Here is a 26,349-nt window from a genome sequence, read left to right as displayed (position 1 = left end):
TGTATTTAGACCCCATCTGTGCATTCAAAGACATTCAGACTCCAGACAAAGATATTAATATTAAAAATAGCCTGTTGTGTTAATTGGCCTAATTGGTTGTTTTTCCTAACTATATAAAACCACACAGCATGTCAGGGTGTTAGATTTGACCAGCCTTAAAGGAACAGTTCTGTCAAATAATTTACTAACCATCATGACATCCCACATCACATGTATATGACTTCAGTTTAAAATAATATATGTATATATGTCCATATATAAAGGTCTCAACATGTTGAAGCTCCAAATAGCTCATGCATACATAAAGCCAACACAATCCCATTGCAATTCATACATACACTATTTTGCCAAAAGTTTTGGGACACCCCTCCAAATCAATGAATTCAGGTGTTCCAATCACTTCCAGGGAAAGTAATGCTTCATCATACCAAAACATTTGGACAATTTTCCAACTTTGTGGGAACAGTTTGGGGATGGCCCCTTCCTGTTCCAACATGACTGTGCACCAGTGCACAAAGCTAGGTCCATAAAGACATGGATGAGCGAGTTTGGTGTGGAGGAACTTGACTGACCTCATCCCAATAGGCTTTATGCCCAGCTGCACTACTTTCTGAACTTCAGCCAGCTCCTTTTTCCTGTCTGCCATTATTGGACAAACTGATTAATCCAGGTGTGTCTGATTATTGTTGTTGTGACTACTAAGGTCAGGCACACCTGGATTAGGCTGAAGTTCAGGAAGTGGTGCAGCTGGGCATAAAGCCTATAGAACATCTTTGGGATGAATAAGAGCGGAGACGATCGAGGCCTTCTCGTCCAACATCATTGTCTGACCTTACAAATGTGCTTTTAAAAGAATGGTCAAAAAATCCCATAAACACACTCCTAAACCTTGTAGAAAGTCTTTTAAGAAGAGTTGAAGCTGCTATAACTGCAAAGTGTGGGCCAACTCCATATTAAACCCTATGGAGTAAGGGTTGTCATTCAGGTTTATGTGCATATAAAGGCAGGTGTCCCAAAACTTTTGGCAATATAGTGCATTTTACGACGTGGTTAATTCATAATAATTCTTACCACCACATTCATATGTTTTTTGTGTGATTTGCTTTCACCTCTGTGACGTTGGGGTTAGGGGCAGGGGTTTCATTATTTAAGACCAGGGGTTCCCAAACTTTTTTTCCTGCGCACCCCCTTCTATGTCCCAACCGGGTTGGCGCACCCCCAATCCCCGATCAAAAAAAAAAAAACACGCAAACGCTAAAAATATATTTTTTTAAAGACTCATGTTTAATCATGCGCAAATAACCAGGGGCCGGTTGCAACAGCCGGACGTTAAGAAGTTGGGTGTAAAGCCCGTCCTACGTCGAGCTTAGCTACGTCTGACATTGTGAAAAATATTTACGCGTGTTGCACCATCTGAAACTACGACCAGACGCAGCTACGCTCAGCGTAGATGATGCGCGCCCCGGTGTATGCATTTAACCACTGTGATATTTAGATGCCATTCGAGTTTACAATGGTTAAAAACGTACACTTACTGCCGTCAGCTAATAGATGATATATGAGAGTTTCCTCACGTTTACCAGTGCGCTCTCCTTCTAGATGCGTGCATAACGTGCAGACCCATCATTCACGAAAGCCTTTACTGTTCGCACAAAAGGTGTATAATAGATTCATTATAACAGCTCAAGTTTAAAACAAAATTAAATGAAAGCTTTTAATAAGTTCCCTACAGTGTCTTTTTAAGTATTTATGTATTTTATTATATAATTTATTGGCGGTCTCTTTACCATGCATGAAAACACAATGCTCGCGTATCCTGTGCATTATCCTGCACCCATCTCGTTACATTTCATTATTTCTATTTTGGCCATAAAAAAGTCTCTCTCTCTTGGTCCCTCTCCTCCTTCGTGACTAACAACTTTATCATAAGACATCCCACACTTGACAGTTTCCCTGATTTCAGCCAGTTAAGCATATTTATAATATATGAATGAAACGAGTTGGCACGTATATAGCGGCTGCAGTGCATAACAGAAGAGCAGTGCGTAGAAAAAGACAGCAGCTGTCTTCTACGTTTCTATCAAAAACTAATTAATTATAGTTTTTATTACAAAGGAAATGTTTACTGTTCATTTATTTATTTATTTATTGTATGGAAAAATCACACTTAAAGAAACAGACCGCCATTACATTTTTCCTCTCGCGCACCCCCTGGTGGCAGCTCACGTACCCCTGGGGGTGTGCGCACCACACTTTGGGAATCCCTGTTTTAGACGATGGGTTTCATTATTTTTTTTTCTTACAGTCGTACGTTTTTGTATGGTTCATTTTGTACAATTTTATACAAATTAGCGGACTCGTTAAATACGTACGAATTCCTGTGAGATCAGGCTGCATACAACACATAATTCGCTAAATAAGCTCAAAAATATTTATATATTTGATAAAATACAATAGCCTCTTTCACAAAGTAATTCCGGTAAATGACCATGAATTTACCAGAATGAATTTACCAGTAAATACAAAAATGTGCTGTTCACATACGCAGTGACATTCCGTCTTTTTACCAGTAAAACATCATTCGGACATCAGTATCAAAATACCAGTAAACTCGTTGAGAAAGCGGAAGTTACCTGTGGCACGCGGCGAGCTCAGTGTTGTATTTGTAAACAATCCACGTCATTCATATACACGATCCGTATTTTGTTGTTTTCACATCTGTGGTAAACGCTGACGGTTGCAAAGTTGCTCGTGACCAAACAACATTACATAAGGTGACGTCAAACCGAAAATGCATTTAAAACAACAGTACTTTTTGCACACTAGGCTTCACAGACGGCGTGCTAAGGACGTAGGCAATTTGGCAAGTAAAGATGGTAAACTGTTTTAAACAACTTTGGTGAAGAAATGTGGACGTAAACTTCAGGTGTGCTCGACTTTCAAGCAGCGCGTGTGTGGAAACGTCCGTAAACAGTGCGGGGGTAAACACGTCATCTGTATTAAAATGTTATTATTGGCCCGAAGCTGTCAGCGCGGTCTGACGTCGTCTGTTCTAAACGCAGCTAATCTATATTTTTGTGTTCACACATAGCGGTAAATTACTGGTAATCTTACAACCTCTCTTACTGGTAAATTGGCAGCACTGATTTACCGGAAAGGTTCTGTTCACACAAGACCTGTTAACTGCAATTTACCAGTAAAGTAAAGACTGTATGTGTGAAAGGAACTAATGTTATCTAAATACCAGACATGGGGACTTGTTACTTGGTGACTTGGACTCGAGTCGACTCGAGTCGCTATTTTTGTGACTTGTGACTTGACTTGACAAAAAATAAAATACTTGAGACTTGACTCGGACTTGGAAGTTAAAGACTCGGGACTTGACTTGACTTGAGACACAATGACTTGAATGACTTGAGTGTTAATCACATCATGTTTTCAGTTTAAATATAAAATATATAAATTATTTTAAAAAATAAAGTCGACCCAGCTGGAGCGCAGGCTGAGAATGGTGTTGTCATGACTAAATCACGACACTATCATTCGCCATGCCCTCTCGTACCTTACGCACACCACGCCCACTTAGATCAGATATCAACATGTCAGCCGGAGGGGTGCGGAGGGTCATTGCTTTTGGCTTCAACAAGATGGCAAAAGACGAACAGTGCGTTGCAAGACATGCAACATTAAAATCACAGGCAGCCAGACGGCAACCTCCAATTTTGGTCGTCATTTAAAGAGCCATTATGCCCAGTAAGTTCTTGTCAATTTGTTAATATCTTAGTTGGTAGTTAGCTAATGTAATAATAGCTAATGTAGCCCTCATCATACTGTGTTGGGGACAAATGTGGGCAAAATAATTTTGATTTATTTTTTAAAATACTTATTTTTATTTTTGAATACTTCTTTTTCAAGTTTGCCACCTGAACACACACACAGAGAAAAATTACTTGATTCTACAATGTTAGGGGCGGTTCACATGTCACATCTTTTGCATGCTCAAGTTCGTTATTTCAAATTTAGGCGCGCGAACGGAAGAGGTGCGACGTGCTCGTTTTTTCTGGGCACATGTTTGAGAGAGAGAGAGAGAGAGAGAGAGAGAGAGAGAGAGAGAGAGAGAGAGAGAGAGAGAGAGAGAGAGAGAGAGAGAGAGAGAGAGAAATGTAACAAAGTTTAATGTTGTACGTAAACTGTGTGTTCGAGAGAGAGGGAGGTGTTCAGAGAGGGGTCTGTTGGATGTTAAGCTGTTATTTGTTTTATGGACTCAATGTGGAAAATTTCAAACACGGTTGGCAGAAGTGAAAAATAAATAATTTATGAAGTTACAATTTTGTTTGATTCCAAGATGTATTTTACTGAACATGAGTATTTACAATGCAAATCCAAATTATTGTAATTTACTGATAGTTACTTACTGTATATCTTATCACTTTATTAAGATCAGATTCTGCAGGTAAAATTAAAATAATAAGGTGACTTGACTTGGACTTGACTTGACCTACTACAGGACTTGACTTGACTTGCCCAAGAAAAAAAATACTTGGGACTTACTTGAGACTTGAAGGTTCAGACTTAAGACTTACTTGAGACTTGCACATGTGTGACTTGGTCCCATCTCTGCTAAATACAATGTGTAATTTGTTAAGGTGTTAATTAAAACGTTAGGGAAACGTTAAACTTACCAAAAAAACGTTATATTTTCTTAAAGAAAACTTTCCTGGCTAACCAAAAACAAACCTTGGAAAATAACATTCTGGATTGAGGCGGCATGTATTAGAGTGGTTTGTTGGCCCGTAAGCTCTGTGTATAAGCAGCAAAGCGTTTGACACCATTGACCACTCTGTTCTAATTTCACGTTTAGAGCACTGGGTGGGCATTCGGGGAAATGCTCTTAAATGGTTTCAAACTTATTTGAGTAACAGAAAGTTTTCAGTTAAAATTGGTGAGTTTACTTCAAATGCAGCACCACTTACATGTGGGGTCCCTCAAGGCTCCATCCTTGCGCCGATTTTATTCTCTTTATATATGCTTCCCCTAGGTTCAATTTTTAGGAAATATGGAATCTCCTTTCATAGCTATGCAGATGATACCCAAGTCTACTTACCCCTGGGATCAAACAACACTGGCTTAGATAATCTGTTGGCTTGTCTAACAGAGGTAAAGGCTTGGATGTCCCTAAATTTTCTCCACCTTAATGAAAGTACAACTGAGATTATTGTTTTTGAATCATCAGAAGCTGTGAACGGCCCTTGCGTAAATTTTGGGCCTCTACTTTCATGTGTAAAACCATTTGTGAAGAACCTAGGTGTGGTTTTCGATAACACTCTTACATTTGACAAGCAGATTAACATGGTAGTCAAAACCAGTTTTTTTCATCTCAGACTACTAGCCAAAGTTAAATCTTTTCTTTCTTTTAAGGAGTTTGAAAGGGTGATTCATGCTTTTATTTCGACAAGGCTTGACTATTGCAATTCCATGTACTTAGGCATCAACCAAGCAAATTGTAATCGTCTGCAAATGGTGCAGAATGCAGCTGCTAGGCTCCTTACTGGTGTGCGCAAACAAGAGCATATTACCCCTGTGCTTAAGTCTCTGCACTGGCTCCCAATACGTTTTAGAATTGATTTTAAAGTTTTGATGCTGGTTTTTAAATCTTTGAATGGGCTGGCTCCTGAATACATTTCTGACTTAATCTCCATCCATAATCCTGGAAGATCACTTACAGTAGGTCATCCAATCAGAGAATGTTAAGTGTTCCGCGGGTTAAATTAAAAACTAGAGGAGATCGAGCGTTTTCTGTGGTTGCACCAAAACTATGGAACAGTCTACCTGCTGTTATTAGAACTGCCACCACACTACATGAGTTTAAGGTTAAATTCAAAACCTACTTGTTTTCCTTGGCGTACAAGTGTAGTTGATATTGCGGTGTCTGGAGTGTTTTTATGTATTTGTCCTGTCTTTCTGGTGTAATTGATGCTTTTAGTTATATTTATTGTTAATACTATGGATCAATGTACAGCACCTTGGTCAACAATCGTTGTTTTTAGTGGTGCTATATAAATAAAGTTGAGTTGAGTGAGTTGAGTTGAGCTATAGGCAAACCATTTTCTGTTATAGGAATATATATTATACTACATTTTGCATGATGTTATTCAAAGTGACTTGGTGTAGGGATCGACCGATATGGATTTTTCAGTGCCGATGCCGATTTTTGTTTCATCTGCCTTAGCCGATGACCGATACAGGCTGCCGATTTTCTTGAGCCGATACTTAGGGCCGATACTGCTTTTGCTCACTCAATTTACATCATAAACATGACAAAATGATGATGCCAAATGTTACAAGTCTCAATTTTAAAAAAGTAACATTTATTGAACTTAAAAAAAAACTATATTCAACAAATAGTAAAAACAGGTGAGGGTGCTATGGAACCACAAACTGCATGCTTTAAATTGAAACCCCTCGTCAGTTTTAGGAGAAGTGCTGTTTCGGTTGACGTGCCTCTCACGGAGAAAGCACAGCCATACTTGCGCTCGCTCAATTGGTTAGACTGTCACAAAGCATATTTCTCGAAAATCGCATCATATCGCATCCTTTCGTGATTTGCTAATCGCAACGTTTCACATCGCGATTGCGGTTCAATTTCGATTAATCGCCCAGCCCTACTAAAATCATTACTTGTGTCCATCAATACAGGGCATTGATGTATTTTAAGATATGTTAAAAAGAGATGTTATAAGTTTGGACAGTTCTTACATTTATTTTAGTCTAGGACTAGTCTAATCCCTGTCCGGGAAACCGCCCCATAGAGATGAGAAATAAAAACCTGCTTTGTCTATGATCAGCTGTTAGGCTGCGCTTTCGATGTTGTCATAGAAAGGTTGGTCGTCATTAGTCACATGACCTGCAATCGCTTGCGGCTTCCAGCACTCTGTCTGTAAATAATGCCGGGAAAAATCGGCGAACACGGCAGCCACATATCGATGCCGATACACATAAAACTATCAAATATCGGCCCGATATATCGGCCGGCCGATAAATCGGTCTATCACTACTTTGGTGTCGCTAGCACTATGCTCTATCAGATACAGAAAATAAGTTACGTCCTTAAAGATCTAGAGAGGTTTTTTCTTAATCCTGTCTCTTACACTGTTGTATCCTGAGACAAACTAATGTTAGGGGATGAGCAGGAACATTTGGCTTGCATGGAAATCCAGATTTACCAATTTAAACAATGTATTTTTATTTGGGCTACTTATATTAATTTCTGGCTACCGAGTACCTGCCCGAAGGGCTACCAGGGATTTATAAATTTTGCGAGCCTTGATTAAATCCATCCTATTAATTGCAGAAAAAATTGACGAAAATACACTACACATTAATCTACTATAATCGTAGCATCACCGGCATGAGAGGGAGAGTTGAATGTTTAACAGAACAGAGCGGAAGGTGCAAGAAGCCAAAAACAAAGATTGAGGTCAAGAAGTGTAATAGAGGAAGATAAAAGGAAAGAGAGGCCATTTACCTCCATAAGGTCTCTCTCTCACTCCACATCTCTTCCTCTTCCTGTCTTTATCTATCAGCAGTGACCGCCGATTAACTCTTGTCACAGATAAACCCTCTTAGACCCAGTTACAGCTTGTAAGAGTGTCTCAGGATACAACAGTGTAAGAGACAGGATCAAGAAAAAACCTCTCTAGATCTTTAAGGACGTAACTTATTTTCTGTATCTGAAAGCGACACCAAAGTCATTGGTTCGACTCCCGGGGGCACACAAACCTAAAGTACTATTTAATGCACAGCAAGTCGCTTTGAATAACATCATCTGCCAAATGCAGTTTAATAAACTGTATATTCCTATAACAGAAAATGGTTTGCCTATAGCTTTGCTGCTTATACACAGAGCTTACGGGCCAACAAAGCACTGTAATGCATGCCGCCTCATTCCCCTAATGATACCACCGGCTAATGTACAAACATAAAGAATAAATATCTGTGACATACTACAGTACTGTATGTCTCTCTCTCTTTGTCTTAGAAGAGTCAACATAGACTTATTGTGGTAGCCTAGAGGTTATTACAGTATCACTAAGGTTTTCAAATACTTGCAGAGTAAAGATATGGTAAGGAAATAGTGTAAAATGCAGTACAATAAATGGAAAAGCTTGGATATAGTAAGAAGTTGGGTGCTATAAGAAGTATAAACTCCTTCTCACTTCTGTTTGTGTGTGGTCTCGTTCTCGCTAATTCTCTGAAAGTTAAGGATTTGGCAAAGTTTTTAAAATGTTGTGCTCTTTTACTACAGAAAAGAATCTCTTGTTTTTAGTGGGATCTGCTTTTCCAACTGGATGTCACAACAGTGAGATTTATATCTACAGTAGATGTTACTTTCATCTGGCTATCATTACAGATAGACGTCTGCTTTATGCCAATTCTGTTCCTATACTGTATGAACAAAAAGGTCGGATTTGTTTGGCTAGTAGTTTTTAAGTCAAATCTTTGACATATTCTACCCATCGATAAAGACTCACATCTGGAGTATTTTGCCATAGCTGGTTTACTTCATCTATTTATCTGATGCTATTTTCTAAACAGTTGTGTTTTATCTATTATGGTGGCCTTTTACGCACCATCATGGATTTATGCACAGAGCTTAAATCAAATGCTTTGCATCTGCTTTGTGGTCAGGTGCCTTGCATTAACAGATCTAGATGGTTTAACAGTGGACAGTATGCACATTTAAACATACATACTTAGAAACAAAGCAATAAGAAGTTATATTCTTATTATTCTTTTTTTTAAAGGTCTGTTAATTGATTAGTTTTATGGTTCAATGTTCCAGGTTGTTTAAGTTCACATCTTTCTCCTGAGTTCTTCTCTTATTTTATTTATCCATTGTTTTGGCCAGGGGACAAAAGGCCATTTAACATGACATCATCTTTCTCACACACACACACACACACACATACACAAAAGCTTAATGCACATTTTCTATTTGGCAGAGTCTAACCCATCTTACCGGCATAAATGAATCTTACACTGTAAAAAATTACTCTGGAGGGTGTTAAATTTAACCCATGAAAATTAGTTATAATTTAATTAAGTATATAAGCTAGCAAGTAAAATAAAAAATAATGGGTATATTCTACCTTCACTATCCAATTTTTAACAGTAATAACTGCAATACTAAAAAAATAAGTAACATATACCCCAAAATATTGGCCTTAGCACCGCAAAGTGCGCATGAATCAACATCCAGGCGGGACTCGAGTCACCATTTTTTCATATCATATCGGCGGGAGAACTGCGGTTTGTTGACAGGTAAGTTTTTATTTAACTTGTTGATATCATCATGAATGGAAATGTTAAGTTGGTTAACTGTAAAATCTACCAGAAGTTTAGTCATTTGCGTGCTTCTCTGTTGTTGACAGATTGATAGGTTAGAATATGTCAGTCAGGTTAGCTTTGAATGAAACATCGCCCAGTTCTTGCACCTGCGAATACGAATAAATATCCATATTTATGATTAAAATTTTAACTTCCATTATTATTATTTACATGTCTGAATCTCGTGAACAGCGGAGCTGCTCAATATGAGTGGTTGAACTTGAGCAAGCCACGTGACGAGAGAGAGCAGCGGACGGTTGATGTACGATACAGACGGGAGGGCGTCGAGCAGACAAACAAACAACGGTAAAGCTGTCGATGCTAGATAATTACTGTAAAAGTTTTCTTGCATTTATCTGTTAATATATTGAGTTTTGTTTTAGAAGGGATCCATTTATGAAGCCATTTTATTATTATTATTATTATTATTATTATCATTTACGGATATATACTTAACGTTGCCTTTCGCTTTTTAATGTCTGTTCAAAAAAGTATTTCGGAGTTCATATGTTATATATGAGACTTGTATATGAAGTTGAATCACTTAAAATTGAATGTAAGTACTTCTTGTTAGTGTTCAATGTTTTATGCACGTGTACTGTGAGTTATAGCATAATATGAAGTTGTATTTTTGCACTTAATAAGTTTTAAATGAAGTTGAAATGTTTGTTTGTATCGATATAGCATGCTAGTCTACTGAGGTAAATGAGATCAGTTTTTCCTCTCATATTATTGTCTTCTTTAATTTTCTAATGATAACGTGAAGAACAGTATTTAGGAATCTTGCTTTTAATGGTTTTTTAACATCTCATGAAGCCTTGGTTTATTTTGTTTTATGAAATAATATTTTCAAGAAGCTTTATGTAAAACTATGATATGTTGTATTTCACTTGAAATGTATTGGGGTTATTATACGTCCAATAATTAGTTTTAAATGTTTACAGAATGTTATTTGGTCAATAAAGCAAGCAATTTATGCAATCTTGTGCATGACTATTTTCTTATTCAACCCTCTCTGAATAAGTAATATGTAATGTTTCTTAATGGCTTATCATTATTAATAATAATTTAATAGATCTGTGCCTTAATACCAATAGGGTTAATGTTATTCATTTTTTTATAAGTAATTAGTTATGAAAAAATAGGTAGACCTTACCTAATTTTTTTTACTTTATCATAGTAATTAAATTTAGGTACTTTTTAATCAAATATATAGGATATAATTTACTCAAACAAAGTGAGTGCAAATTGTTACAACAATTTTTTTGAGTAAATTCTATAGGTTGTTTTTTACAGTGTACAGCAGATCTTGCGTCACGGTAAGATAAATGAATCTAAGGACGCACAAAGACAATTCCCAATTCTATTTTGGTCTCTGATTTCCATTTACGCATTTGGCAGACACTTTAAACTAAAGCCACTCATAACGTTGATTCTTTAAAGGAAATTGGGAGCTTCAAAACGTCTTGGAAAGAAAAAGGTCTTAATAAGTGAATATTACAAACAAGAGAACGATAGCCTTGAGGCTTTAACACAACTAATATAAAATCAACATATATATTGTAACTTTAACATATCAAATGAAGTTAAACAATTTCAACTTATTTTTATAAGTTTTGTCAACTTATCATACGTCAAAACTTAAAATAGTAGGTTGAATTGACTTGCATAACTAACTGTTCTAACATCCTGCATTTTTTTTACAGTGTACAGATTATTCAAGACAAGGACGTTTAAAGCTATTTACACACAACAAGAAAAATAAATAAATATTAGTCACTGCACTGTAAAACATTAAGTTACCTGGTTCCCTTTTAACAAACTTAAAAATATTAGTTCTCAAAGTTTTGTAAAAATTGATGTCAACTAATGTTGAATTAACTCAAAATTTTTAAGGCAAGAAGGTAACTTAAGTACAGGTATGCAGTACAAACTAAAGCACCAATATTTCTAAAATATTTTTTTTAACATTTTGACATATCTTATTTATCTGTGTTTGACTGCACAGTTAAAATCCGTTTGTACACACTGTAAAAAGTGAAAAGTTGGATCGACAAAATTGAAATGTCAACCCTCAAATGTTTTTTTTTTCTAATCAGTAAATGTTTCACTTGAAGTATTTTAATTATTGAAATACCTCAATTTATAATAACTAAGATTTTTTTTAGGGGTTACCAATTGAAGTAATTTTTTAAGTTGTTCCAACTTTTCACTTTTTACATTGCACGGCTAAACCATAGACTGTAAAAAAGATGGATGTCGCGAAACAGCTTCCTTCCATTATAATGAACTGAACATAAAATGTACGACGATGTGCGTAAACACGTTTCGCAAAAACGTCAGCTTGGAGCCAGGGCATGCGCAGAAGGAATCGTCCGTGGACGCCGGAGGCGGAGCCGCGGTATCAAACTTCCGCCCAAACGCTCGCACACCAATTTCGACCACGCCTCTTGAACGTCTTATTTGACTGGCTTGCTAAAATAATGTAAGAAAATACAACCCATTTTGTCGGTGTGAAATAACCCAGAAATCGAAAATTAATAGTTAGTTACATCTTCAATCTTCCCTCGAAGTCCGCTCAGACAAGCTGTCAATCACAAATGTCAATCATAACGACACGCCCCGTTTTCTAAAGCATCAAATTACTAGTCAAAATAAAACTTGTCACAAAAATGAACCATTGAACATTACTGTGCTAACAACTACCTTAAAGGACCAAAACCATCTTTCGGAAAATTTTATTGGAAGTGTAAATTCTTTTTTATTTTTATCCGAAGCCACCAGGGGGCGATCAAAGAGACAGCAGCTTCACTTTTTAGGACGTATGACGCACACCCAGGCTTATACCCACACAGGATCATGTGAAGAGTGACATCATCGCTGGGGTGCGGCTTGATCGTGTCTTTTTGATCAGGATTTATACAGTGTAGAGAGTAAATAGGATTAATCCAGGCATTTTTGTTCAACTGACCTGGACCTGGTCAAATTTGAACACATATGATGGATTGTTTTAACGCACGGATGATCAAATATCAACATTTTCTGGGTTAATTATTTTACCCACATACAGTACGGAATTTGTTCCTTTTTGACCCAACACTGGATTTAAAATAACCCATGCATAACAGTCAGTGCATTTATTTCTGTTTATTAGTTTTACTATATTTCCAAAACTTTCTACAATCTGTCTGCACTTCACATTCATAAACATTAAAAAGCATCCGTCACAATGACCAAAAATTTGCATACAGTGTCCGTTTTATATCCTTAATCTAGGCAAAGCGCTGCAATTATAAAATAATACTCAAACTGTATTTTAACTGAAGGAGAGGTGGAAAATGTGAAGGAGGGGTAAGAGAGCGTTGATGCCAAGATGTCTGTGACCGGTGGCAGCTGCTGCCCCTCTAATTACCCTGCACCTGCTTAGCTCCCGGTCGCCATTTTCCCTTTGTCTTATTGGTCCTCTCAAACAAAGCTGCGATTCGATTGGCCGATGCCAAACCGTAATCTCTTTGAAAACAAGAGACTCTTAAAAAAGGCAGTTTAGATGTTTTTCAGAGAGGATCTAAATCCAAGCGAGCAAATAAACGTCCCACTGCAGCGAAGGAGACGCAGCTGCTGAGACAAAAAGCAAAAGCCCATGTTTTTGTCCTTTTTTGTCTTAGGTGCTGTTTTGGTTTAGCACCAGAGTCCAGCACCTGTTAGGCTAAACACAAAAGGCAGTGGAAAATAAGCAGATGAGGTCTCTGATAAACAAAAGCCGCTCTTGGTTCAGTCAGAAAGAGCCCGGCCAGGAACGAAATGGCCTAAAATGGAAGTGCGCTTTCTAAGCTTTGATTTGCGAGTTTTAGCTGCAAGGCATTGGACAGGATTGCGCAGGATAAGATTGTGTTTAATCAAGCTTTTCATGCTGATTTGTTTGTTCGCTTTATATTGCTTATAGGATGCGCAGATTTTATTGAGTCTCAACTTATATGTTCTGGCATTTAGGGGCTTTTGCACATCTGAGCTCCTCAATTATTATTTTTTTATTTCTTATCTATTATTATTTTATTATAAAAAGTAAATTCTCAACAACAGGGCATTGAGATGCATTGGTGCCTGTGTTGTATGTTTGAGAGTAACAGTAGGGGGCGACGGTGAGCATGTTGGCTTTATGCCACACTTGGCTGTCGGCTCTATTTGTTAGGAATAATGGCCACACATGCAACACGTGGACCCACTGACAAATGATCTCGGGGTCACGAAAGTCCCTTCCTTGAGGTCATTCTTCACTTTAACTCTCAAACAAACACGTACACGACCAAATCATGTTTTTTTTGCCTCGTGTGACAAAAATGGAAACAAAACTGACCCTATTTAACTGTTGTCATGCACGTTTCTGCTTTAATTTTGACAAGTTCATGTTGCTTTGGTTATGTTGGTAAAAATCTTTTATGTAAAGGTTATTAGGTGCTCTTCCTATGAAACGAATTTCATTTTTATCTGCCGACCTTTAACCAGATATCATACAGAAGCAATCCAATTAATTTTTAAAATTGATAAAGCCATGCATTTTTTCATTGAATATTACATTTACTTTTTTTAAAATATGCACATTATGAATGTAAAATGGGTGACCGACAATGACCCAGACAGCAGATGACTCCAGGTCGGATCCGCATTGGAGATAAAGTTAGCAGCTCCGGTGCGGATCCGGCCCAGAGTTGTCTGCTGTCTGGTTAGTAATTTAGTGATACGTTTATGCAATGGTTTAATACAATTCTTGTGTTTATCTTATACTATACCCTATCTAGTCCCATTCGACACATGGTTACTTTGACTAATGCCTTATAATTACACCTCGTAGGCTAGGGAATAAAACCAGGCTATTAACTCATTAAGTTCCTACATTGTTGTTTTGGTCAATGACACGGGCACATTTTGACCCCTTAAGGCCATTGCATTAAGCCGAAAGAGCCAATGCACACAAAAGCCTATTTAAATCTGAAATTTCGCCCCGGGACTCATACTCCGGAAACATGACTGTCTGCGATGTTTTACCGTAGCTCTAAATATGTAGATGTTTATCTAGCAGTCTATAAACTGATCTGAAGTGCTCTGCCTATATATAAGACAAGACAGCCACACCTTATCAGCTTCCATGTTTGGATGTCCCGAGGTCTTGGTATGAGGGAAATAAAGGAAAAGGGGAGATCTAAGTTTGGAGAAGGGACACGAGGACACTCAACAGCAGGAAAGGGAAGGTGTTCTGTTTTGGAACGGGTCACGCTACATATTCCCGCCACCTTCCCAGAACTTCCTGTTGGTGTGATCTCTCGAAAAACATAATTTGACCTCTTGACTAGCACTTCTTTACCGGATTATTTTTTTCCTTGGGCTTACAAAGAAGCAGAAACACTGTCAAATAGCCAAATGGTACAACATCTGTTGTTCTAATTTTTTAATTCGTTCCACCCCAAGGCAGTCGGTCAGCCAAACAAACACAATTACTACTGTTAACAGCCATTATATGTGTACTTGCGCAGAAACAACCCTACAGTTGGACTCATTTTGAATTTTCTAGTGCATGTTGATCATATTGTAGAAGGGATATTATCTACATTTACGCATTTTGTAGATGCTTTCTATACAAAGCGACTCACAGTAGTTTATGTGTGTTTCGTAGGATCGAACCTCTGATGTTTGCAGTGCTACTGCAATTAAGCTACAGGAACGCTGAAACAATCTTCTGACATACTGAAAACACTTGACAATTTTTGTCTTGCTAGTCACTTCTCGGACATCTTCTGACCGTCATCCATCAAGGCTTTGTGCGCTAACAGAATAAATCCTGTTTTATTACGTCATTGTACGTCCTGTACACAACATTGCATTCCACAATTACTGCCGATCGTCTTACGAAATAAAAAGGAGAAGATTAATAGCACTTGGAAATAAACACAATTTTGTAAATGTAACTTTGTAACATACTAGATCACTGCAGCTGCCTTTAAATTTTTAGTTAATTCAACTTAAAAATATTAGTTGAAACATGTTTACAAAACTTTTTTAATTTAAAGGATTAGTCCATTTTCTTAAAAAAAAATCCAGATAATTTGCTCACCACCATGTCATCCAAAATGTTGATGTCTTTTTTTTGTTCAGTCGAGAAGAAATTATGTTTTTTGAGGAAAACATTCCAGGATTTTTCTCATTTTAATGGACTTTAATGGACCTCAACACTTAACAGTTTTAATGCAGTTTAAAATTGCAGTTTCAAAGGACTCTAAATGATCCCAAACGAGGCATAAGGGTCTTATCTACCTAAACGATTGTCATTTTTAACAAGAAAAATAAAATATATGGACTTTTAAACCACAACTTCTTGTCTTTCACATCACGTAATACGTCATCACGTCAAGAGGTCACGGATGACGTATCGAAACTACGCCCGAGTGTTTATAAGTGTGGAGAAAGAGGACCGTTCTGACGTTGTTGTATGTCGAATGATAATAATTCATGTCTTTGTGTCAGTTAATTGTTTAAAATGGTCCGCAAATGTGCGTTTCATATATGTAACACGTGACCTTTCGACGTCATTACGCAATTACGTGAGATTGCGCTGGGGCGTCACAGGACCGGAGGAAGAAGAGATATTGTGGTTTAAAAGTGCAAATTTTTATTTTTCTTGCCAATAATGACAATCTTTTCGCTAGATAAGACCCTTATGAGATAATTTAGAGTCCTTTGAAACTGCAATTTTAAACTGCATTAAAACTGTTAATGGTTGGGGGTCCATTAAAATGAAAAAAATCCTGGAATGTTTTCCTCAAAAAACATAATTTCTTTTGACTGAACAAAGAAAGACATCAACATTTTGGATGACATGGTGGTGAATATTTTTAACCAATAAATTGTTTTTACGTCGATCAAATCTGAGGGATGAGGAAATTGTCAACTTTACAATTACTAAAGTCTGGTATACACTGTGCAATTTGAAATAGTCCTTTAGGATTGTTGTTTGCAACAATGTGCGATCAAGATCGTAGTAAAGTCCATTTCAGACTGTATGATCTCAGTTTCCATCAATATCAGACAGTACGATTTTAAAGACTCACGCAAACCAACGTGTCTGTAGTTTTACGTCATCGATCGGCGACGGCTGGCGAACAAACACTGAAGCGAAACAACATCTAGCATTCATTTTAATCATGACTTGTTTCGAGGATAAAAAGTAGAATAAACGAAGGAGATTTGTATTTTCAGCACGTATGTCCACCTGGCTCTTTTCAATACATGTCTGCGTTGATTTGTTGTTGTCGCACTAATTGCGTCATTGGGTTCTGTGCTTCTATTGGTTCTTGATCTGCTGGTTGTCATAGGGAGTCACACAGCAGTATAGTGTCTTAAAATTTGACACTTCCAGAATTTTGTCGGAGGATAATTTTAATCACAACAGTCATTAATTGGCTGTCTGTGAACATTTCAAACTAGCGATCAAAGACGGCAGATTTTAGCCTAGGATTCTAGGAATCTTTTAGGATTTCAAAATTTGTCCCAGACAGATAAATCCTGGCTGAAATCTCACAGTGTGCACCGGGCTTTATTTCTAAAGTTTACGAAAGACTGACAAGTCATTTAGTTAGGTGACATCAATTTAAAGTTTCAACACAATAACATCTGAAATGATTAATCTTTCCGATGACTCGGATCACCGACTTTAGCTGCCTTTAGCCTGGTTAGCAAGTGCATTTCGGAAAGAGTAGCTGAAGGCTGTGTATTTATTAAACAACATTCCAGCCTCACTGCTTTTTCAAATGCCTTAGGGGACGACTTCATCACACTACTGTTATATTTTGGCACCCTGAAAACCACACCACAAGAGCTAAGTTCAAGGTCCGGCTAAACACTTAATCACACGTTAAGAAGCCGTCTGCTGGTTTCTAGCCGCAGGAATAATAAAGAGCGTTTGGATGTTACAGGAGAAAAAGGGAAATCTGAAAGACGAGATATCTTTATAAGCAAGTATTTACATGTACCTGTACACACCCACTGCTTCTGGCAATTTTTTTTCTTTAAGTGTTTTAACAATAAGTAAAAGTAAAAAATCAGGAATTTGTTTTAGTGTCTCTACAGGCTACTTTCTACATTGTCTAGAAAATTTAAATTGACCCCATTTATTTTCTTACACATGTTAATTTATCAAAGAGTTTACTTCTCTGCTGACTTCACCTGGCACTATATAATTTTCAAGTGACAGTAATCCAGTAACAATCCTTTAACAAAGGAGAAAATTGACCTGTCAGAAAATGGTCCCTACACTCTAAAAAATGCTGGGTTGTTTTTAACCCAGAGCTGGGTCACTATTGGACAGAACACACTGCCGGGTTAAAATGACACAACTGCTGGGTTATTTTAACCCAACTGCTGGGTTGTTTCAACACGGATGATTGACAATAACCCAGCAATTGGGTTTAAACAACCCAGCAGTTGGGTCATTTTAACCTGGCAGTGTGTTCTGTCCAATAGTGACCCAGCCCTGGGTTAAAAACAACCCAGCATTTTTTAGAGTGTAGCTGTCACTTGGGCGGCACCCTTTCAAATACACATTTGAACCTAAAGAGGTTAAATTACTACCTCAAGGGTACATATTGGTAGCCAATAGTGTATATTAGTGCATCAAAGGTACATAAAATGTAGTAGAATAGAGTTTATATTAATACCTCAAAGGTACATATTGGTACCAAGTGTATACATATCTTTTGCATATATAGTAGGGGTGCGCGGGGCAAAAACTATCGCAGGGTTAGGTATAACACGGACCGTTTACATTGTTGCAGGGTTAAGTGATTTTTTCTCCCGTAATGTTTTCATGCTGCCTCCCGCACATTTATGGAAATGTATAATATTTTTCCAGAGAGTTATTGATGTTTTGGTGGCATGTAAGTAAAAAAAATTATCATATGTTTTTTTGGGTTTCTAAGCTGGGTGTGTAAGATACCAAATCCAATGTTATGTCAGCTTAATCAGTGTCTTGTTGACTAAAACATAGCATCGTTTTGAAATATGTCTGCGGCTCTTAGCAAAATTTTTTGGTAAGCTTGAAAATATTTTGACCCAGTGGGGTTAATTGTAGCGCTGTGTTACAACTAACCCCTCAGCATTTACGATATGAAAACCGCTAACGTTAGCGTAATTCTTGCCGTTGTTTTAAATAGGCTACACACGAATGATTGCTGGCTGCCAACAAAATAAATGTGCCTGTCTTATCAAAAACTGTGTGTCAAATTGATTTTTGTTCATATCTTTAATATTGATTGAATAAGGTCACGTCAAAGATTGAAATCATAATGAAATGAATGGCTAAAATCAGACTTTGATGCTCATTATTTCAGAATTTGATTTTGAGATTTTAGTATGGTTTTTACAGACTGGGTCAATATAAATTGTGCAGATTTTTTCTCACATATTTAGACATTTGTATCTATTTATAATTGAATTATGGTTAGATGAGGGATGAATAATGTAGATTCCCGTCTATTATAGGCAGATATATAAACAATATCCACTTCAAGTATATAGACAAAATAATATTGAAATATTTGCCTGCAAACTTAATTTTTAGCAAGTGTTACAACTAACCCCCTGCCTGTTACAATTAACCCCACCTATGGGGTAAGTTGTAACGTTTGCACTTCTGTCACATTTGGTGTAATTGTCCAAGAATGGTTAGTAATAGAAACAAACTTCAAATGTTCATTTGTAGCAGAGATCTGTGTGTTGCTTGTGTAAAAATATAATGAATCAAACTCAAATATTTTTTTAATGATTGAGCCAAAACCAAAAAGCGTTCTCCCCCTACATATTAGGACCCTTTATAATGCCCTAGTAACAGCATGGGACCATTTTTTGACAGTGTAAGGTGTAATTCTGCAAGTTTACAGTGCATAATATGACATTTATACATCACAGAAGGAAATTACAATTTCATTGACCATAATAAATGATCTCTCATTGAAGGATAGGATTGACCGGATTGATTAGTTTATTTGGAGTCATAAAATAATGTCTAATAAATCATAAGTTGTTGGTGTTTAATGATTTATTGAATGACAGCTTGGATAAGACTCTGCTGTCTCGATATGCATGCATGGCAACCGTAAATTCAAATTAAGGGCATGTTAGTGTGTGTCATAAATCTAGGCATGTTTTTCAAGTAGACATACCTCAAATGAATTCACAGTACAGGCTGTGTCGTAAGAGTGGGTGTGCTTGTTTGTTATTGCGTAAGATGTGTTAATGTGTGCACTGTGTTTGTGTGTTTCAAAGTCATGTCTGTGAGATAGTTTTGACGTGTATTTAAGCCCGAGGCACTCGAAACGCAGTTTCTCAAGATAAGAAAAGCTAAAATTACCAGCAAGAGTTTAAGGCATTTGTACAAATGAGTCATAACACATTGAAATTCATCTTTAAACCTTCTGTAAAAGATTCACAAATGTTTTTTTCTCCCTAAACAAGAATGTATTTATTATGCACAGGAAAAACTCAACTTTATTATGAAGTTAACATGAAACTGCTTTGATCTATAAACCTCCAAAACGGCTATTTTTCATGAAACTACAAAATTAACACATTGGGCTATTTGCAGGTTTGTTATTCCCAAATAACAACGGCTCAAAACTACACTGTAAAAAATCTGCTGTATTTATGCAACTGGTTGCCAGTAACTTACTGTAGAAAATAAAAACTGAAAAAGTTTCATGTTCGTTTAACTTTGAACAAACTGTTGCCAGTAAATAACATAAATGTAAAATCTACAGTAAGTTACTGCCAGTATACTGTAATTTCTACAGACATTTTTTACAGTGTAATAACGCGCGGTAGCCTGGATGCTGCAAATCATTTTGACAGGTACAGTTTAATTTGACACAAAATTTAATATAAATATGTATTAACATATATGACATTATATTTACAAATGATTAAACAAAATAGTGTGTTTGTGAAATTTGAAAGTCTTATCTTAAAACCAACAGTAAACGAGTTTTCCTCGCGAAAGTTCTGCATTCAGTAAACATTAGCTAATAAAATATTTTAAATCAATATTTATTGTTCCTTACCTTACTTATGAGGTAATAGACGTGTAATAAGCAGGATTATGTACAGGAAGCCGGTTGTTATTGTGAAATAAGACCCTTCAGTGTCATTGTCTAAGCTAAATACTGGACATGCGCAAACACACACACACATAAGCATATGCATGCATTCTTTGGTCCCTGCGTGGCACTGGACTGTTTTACAACACCGATTCAGTGGTGTATGTCAACGCTGGACATTGTGAGGCAGAAGCACAGATAAAATGACTCGTGTACGCACTGCCGCATGTAACGAAATGCATCCCACACAGCAGACAGATAGCAGATGGGGAGACTACCCTCAATTGCCACGGAGCTCAATTAGGATAAATGGAGCTATCTCTGGTGTGTGTGACCTGCTTCTATATTTAACCTGGGGGATGACAGCATTACAGCCTGGTACACATATATGCGTGTGAGATGTGAATGCCTCACCCCTTCACCCAACGCACCAACACCCCCAATCAGACACACGCACATACGTCGGTACTTCAAAGCGGGGTGTGCGGTATCCCTTTATGTATGAGCTGAGATGATTTACTGCGTATATTTAGACCATGAGCTATTCTGGATAATGCACATCATAAACACAAAAAAGTCTTTAAATTTACAATTAAGTAATTGTGGGTAATGGTTACAAACCCACCAGGAATTTTTATAAAAAGATATAGTTGATATACGAAAATTATTTTTTTAATTATTATAGAGCTTAATTATGGGGCACAAACACCAGAAGCGAATTCAACTACTTGCGTGAGTAGATTAAAGAGGACCTATTGTCCGATTCACGTTTTTAACTTTCCTTTGGTGTGTAAGTGTGTATTAGTACATGTACAAACCCCAAAGTAAACAATGACGCGAGTTATCATCTTCAACGTAAATCTCTTTTCTCGGACTACAACAAACACACGGATTGTAGGCAACATTTTCCTTCCTGGGATTGGTGACGTGGACAAGACCGACATTATCATAATTCCTCCCGCTTTGACTCATGGACTGTAAGTTAACTCCTGTTAGCATTGCATTGTGAGCGAATCTTTCAAACATGGTAAGGAGCGTCACATTTCCGGCTGACGTCAGAGGTATTCAGACCAATCACAATGTACGGATGAGCTGGCCAATCAGGGACACAGAGCTTTGTGTGAAGAGAGTGAAATCTGGAGCTATAAAAATGCACGTTATGTATAAAATAATTTTTTTCAACCATAAACAATGCGAACACATTGTATTATACCAAAAATAACGTTGTTTTAGCACTAAAATAGGTGCACTTTAAGCAGAGCCGGCCTTAAGCATCTGGTGGCCCGTTTCAATAACTAATAGGAGGCCCTACCCACATAAAACATAAGCATAATAGAGCAAAAAGCAAGGATTCCTGTTGGTTTGCATCAATGGTATATTATTTTATTACGTGCACTTTTAGCTTCACGAACAGGCAGCTCAAAAGAAGTGATCCAACCTTATTTAATTACAACTATACAATTATAGTTGCCTCGCCCTTTCATGGACGCTAAATTCTCTGCTTAATTGATTTGCGCAGTATATTTTCAGCTGTCTGGGCTGACTTTAAAAAAAAACATCTCAAACATCCCCTCAACTTGAATTATTTAACAAAAGCAAACAAGACAAGTGTCTGACTGACACTGAACCGAACTTATAAATAAGGATGGGCTCCGCGTTTTTTCAGCACCGTAGACAGCTCACCTGGCGGCGAGCGTAGATTTCACCTAAACCTTATTAGAAATCCACCTTTCTGTGTTTGGGTGCTGAGAATTCCCTGATAAGTTTATCTTTGTCCAGCGATTTTGTCACCTCGTGCTCAATAAAAATCTGAACGAGAGCTGACGGCATCTATGTTCAATAGGCTATTATAAAAACAGTTTACATTGTTATGCGGGAGCAAAGCAAAAATAGACGATTTCCAAGCCACTGTAAAAAAAAATCACCCCTCATTTATCTAAAGTTCTTGGTCATTATGTTCATTTAATGGAACATTGTGTGGATGTTGCGTTAGAGGAAAATGCCGTCATGCACAAAATATATTAAAGGCAGTCAGTAAATGCACACAGATGTTATACACATATTTTAAATACAATTAAATACTGCATTAAGGTTAGTATAAAATCCAATAATATTATTTAAAAAAAAAAACATTGAAATCAGTCCCTAAAATAATGTATTATTAAAAACCTGGAATCGCACTTGCACAGACAAGCCTGATGAGAGAGAGCATGGTCGAATTCAAAACTGCGTTTTTGCGCCCTTGAAGGGCACTTAGGGACGGGAGCCGCTTAAACTTTCACTCCAGATAAAATGAAAATGACGTTGCTTTCATTGCTCTATTCTCCAAGTGTATTTTAGCGGTCACAGTCACGCAATGAGACACAATTGCGCAACTCTCTGCACAGCTCTGATATTTGAAGGGAATAAATAGGGCATATAGCGATGAGTACTTCAAATTGATATTCTCTCCATTTGTGACGGAAAATTTGTCGGAATGAATGCGCACGGGCTAACTACGACAGGTAACACATTTAAGAAATGTCGGTTTTCACAAAAATAAGGCTATTAAGCTCTCGTCTAGTGATCCCGATGCTAAAGAATAATTAAACCTCTAGAATTATCCACATGTGCACGTTTTCTTAGAGTTTTTATAAAGCACTGTGATGCTGCTGTAAACGATTCTACATTGATTTATAAAAATGAAAGAAATTACTTTTGAAAATAATTTAAATGACATATAATAAATATTAATGCAGTTCTATATTTTTTTATAAAATACATTCATTTCATATTAATAATCCGATTTCTACAGGCTAAAGCGCGTATGAACGTCCGAGAGAAAATAAAGAGCAGAAATTAATTGATTTAAAATGAAAGATATGTGATTGCTTAACATCCACAGGCACTGACAATGTGAGCTCCCCCGTGCAGGAATCATAGCCCCACGTTCAAACATTCTTACGCCGGGCTGGGGCCCTCCTTTAGGGCGGGGCCCGTTTCAATTGAAACGGTTGAAACATAGCTAAGGCCGCCTCTGACTTTAAGTCAATGCAAAAACGCAAATAGACGCAAATTTGCGCGGGGCGATGCTAATGACGCGAATTGGGTAGGGATGCACTGATAGGATTTTTTTGGGCCGATACCGATTTAAACAGACAACTTCTGTCCGATACCGATATTAAACACTTGTATACAATATAGTGCTGCAACGACGCGTCGACGTCATCGATTACGTCGACTATGAAAATACGTCGACATGCGTAAAATGCGTCGACGCGTCGCTGTTAACATTCATTTCGCGTAATGGCGGCTTCTGCTCCTGGCAGTGTTATACATACATTGATTTGTTTGTGTGTGCCATAAAATCAACAATGGCCGCAACATTTACATTTTTATTTTCCTTTAAAACGGCTTCATTTATTGTTGTGAGCGCTCTGTGGTTCCTCTCTTGTGCACGCGCGCTCTCTCTCTTTCTCTGCGTGAAGCCCCTAGACAGCGCCTCTCATACATGACACTGAGTGAAAGAATTAAAAGTTGGCTGTGTTTTCCATGCGGATTCCTCTGTGTACTTGCATTTTCACGTAAACGTCAGATGTTACTGGCAGAGAAGACGACTGATTCGAGTTTATCATGAAAGGTTAGCGGTGTTTTCACACACACACTGGTTCTCTATGTGCTTGTGCGCGAGCTCTCTCTCTCCTATGCCCGCGCATGCCTTCTCTAGTAACTCTGTGTAATGGCAATTTTTTAATTTGCGCCGAATTGTCTGCGATGTCGCGTTTATAAATCAAGATTTTAGTAACTTAGTAGTTAAAGTAACAGCTGGTTGGATTAAACACAAGGTTATTGGGTCATGTTTAGTCACTATTTTAATAGTCTTTGGGGTGGTTTCCTGGACAGAGATTAGCTTATGCCAGGACTAGACCTTAGTGTAATTAGGAAATATAATTAGTTTAAACAAACATGCCTTACTAAAAACATTACTTGTGTGCATTTTGAGGCCAAACTAAGGGCAGTGATGTATTTAAAGATATGTCAGTGCAAGATGTTTTCAGTTTGGACAGCTCTTACATTTATTTTAGTCTAGGACTAGTCTAATTCCTGTCTGGGAAACCGCCCCTATTTGTCTGACAACAGAACAGATAATATAAACATGCCTTACTAAAAACATTACTTGTGTGCATTTTGAGGCCAAACTAAGGGCAGTGATGTATTTAAAGATATGTCAGTGCAAGATGCAAAAAGAACACTGTATTAATAATAAAAAATAGTCGTTAGAGTAGTCGACTAATCGGAAAAATAATCGCTAGATTAGTCGACAGAAGAAATAGTCGTTAGTTGCAGCTCTAATACAATACTATACAGTTGGTCTATAAGCTAGTTTATTTCTGCATCAAATAATTTTTACTGAACTTGGATTGGATCTAATTAACATTCAACTGACCAACATAATAAGAGAGGCACAAATTAAGCTAAAACAAATATAATAAGACAACATGACAACCTTCAAAGGTGGTTTTTGCTATTCAGCATTTCTTTTATTAACAACATTAACTCTTTTTTTTGCATATAATGGATTTCTTTATGCAGTTAATTAATAAACAATCGGTATCGGCCTTTCTCGTGCTATTGCCGATATGCCGATGGTTTCAAATTCATCAAAAATCGGCCGATAAATATCGGCGGCCGATACATCGGTGCATCACTAGAATTGGTGGTGCGATTCCCGCGAACATGTGCTATCCGCTTTAAATTCTTCTTCTGCGCAAGTTTTGATTTGTATGTTTACATAAAATATGTTTATCACATTTGGGTAAACTACTCCTTTAAGAAAGTATGTTTGCAATTCAGATGTCACTCACCCAGCAGCTGTACTCCTCTTGTCAGACCGTACACATCGATGAGAGCCCACAACGGCTCTGTGGTCCTCACGCCACTGAAGAACAACATGGGGCTGGAGTCATTGATGCGATAAAACACTCTCCCCTTCTTGTCCACCCAGAATGAAATGAGGTTTCCTTCGTTTGCAAACTCCTCCGGCAGGGCTTTCGCCCAGAAGCCGCTCTGCGACACTAGGTCGGGGCAGGCGTATTTGGGCAGGCTGTCGGGGTTGATTCGAGACGGGTCTTTCGAAGTGAAACCCAGGCGGAGAGCTCCACTCCAACAGCACTGTTTTTTAGTGATCTAGAGAGAAATAGAGATATCATTTAGGGCTCTTCATAATCCAACACAGTGTATAAAAGAATGCTTTGTGTATTTTTGAGAGTTGGAATTTAAGGCCACCTATTTAAGCAGCGCTTTAGGCCATGGGGCAAAAGCTGTGAGTAGAGGGTATGTTTTCTAATGGTCATACAATGGTTAAACATAAGGAGGGATTCAGGGGTTGCAGGAGGTAGTAGTGTAGTGTGTTTGGAGTAAAGGAGCTCTGTTTAATTTGACTTGCAGTAACAACTGCCTGGACTATAGGAATGAGATCTACAAACATGTCAGGAACATAGTGAGTTATGTCGAAGCGACCCTACGCTCCTGAGAATATCAAGATATCAAGAGAGAAACTGGTTTAGAAAGTACACACACACACACACAAACGTCTATATTGGTTGAGTAACTCGTTAGGCAAGATTAAGCCCCATGGCCTTGTGCAGGAGTGTTTGTTTTGCATTCTTATTGCATTAATAGTCTAACATCAGAACGACTGCCATTACTTATTTTTTGCTACATTTTAAATGCATTTTGAATTTATATTTAATTGCTTTATCCATGTCTTAGAGTTTTAGTCTTAAAGGGGACATCTGACTTTTTCGATGTTTAAGTGCTATAATTGGGTCCCAAGTGTTTCTAT

General features: G+C 37.5%; 1 protein-coding gene across 1 annotated transcript in view; it reads right to left on the bottom strand.

Moving 5' to 3' along the window:
• neurl1aa (neuralized E3 ubiquitin protein ligase 1Aa) overlaps positions 1-26,349 on the bottom strand; it is a 57,588-nt gene that overhangs the window by 12,888 nt on the left and 18,351 nt on the right. Inside the window, exon 3 of the mRNA XM_065295395.2 lies at positions 25,370-25,691. Within this exon, the coding sequence (XP_065151467.1) occupies positions 25,370-25,691 (322 nt within the window). The remainder of the gene's footprint in view (positions 1-25,369; positions 25,692-26,349) is intronic.

The sequence above is a fragment of the Paramisgurnus dabryanus genome, chromosome 4, assembly GCF_030506205.2.
Source record: "Paramisgurnus dabryanus chromosome 4, PD_genome_1.1, whole genome shotgun sequence".
Taxonomy (NCBI): Eukaryota; Metazoa; Chordata; class Actinopteri; order Cypriniformes; family Cobitidae; genus Paramisgurnus; species Paramisgurnus dabryanus.
The sequence above is the reverse complement of the archived record's forward strand: the minus strand, read 5'-3'. Positions and strand labels throughout refer to the sequence as shown.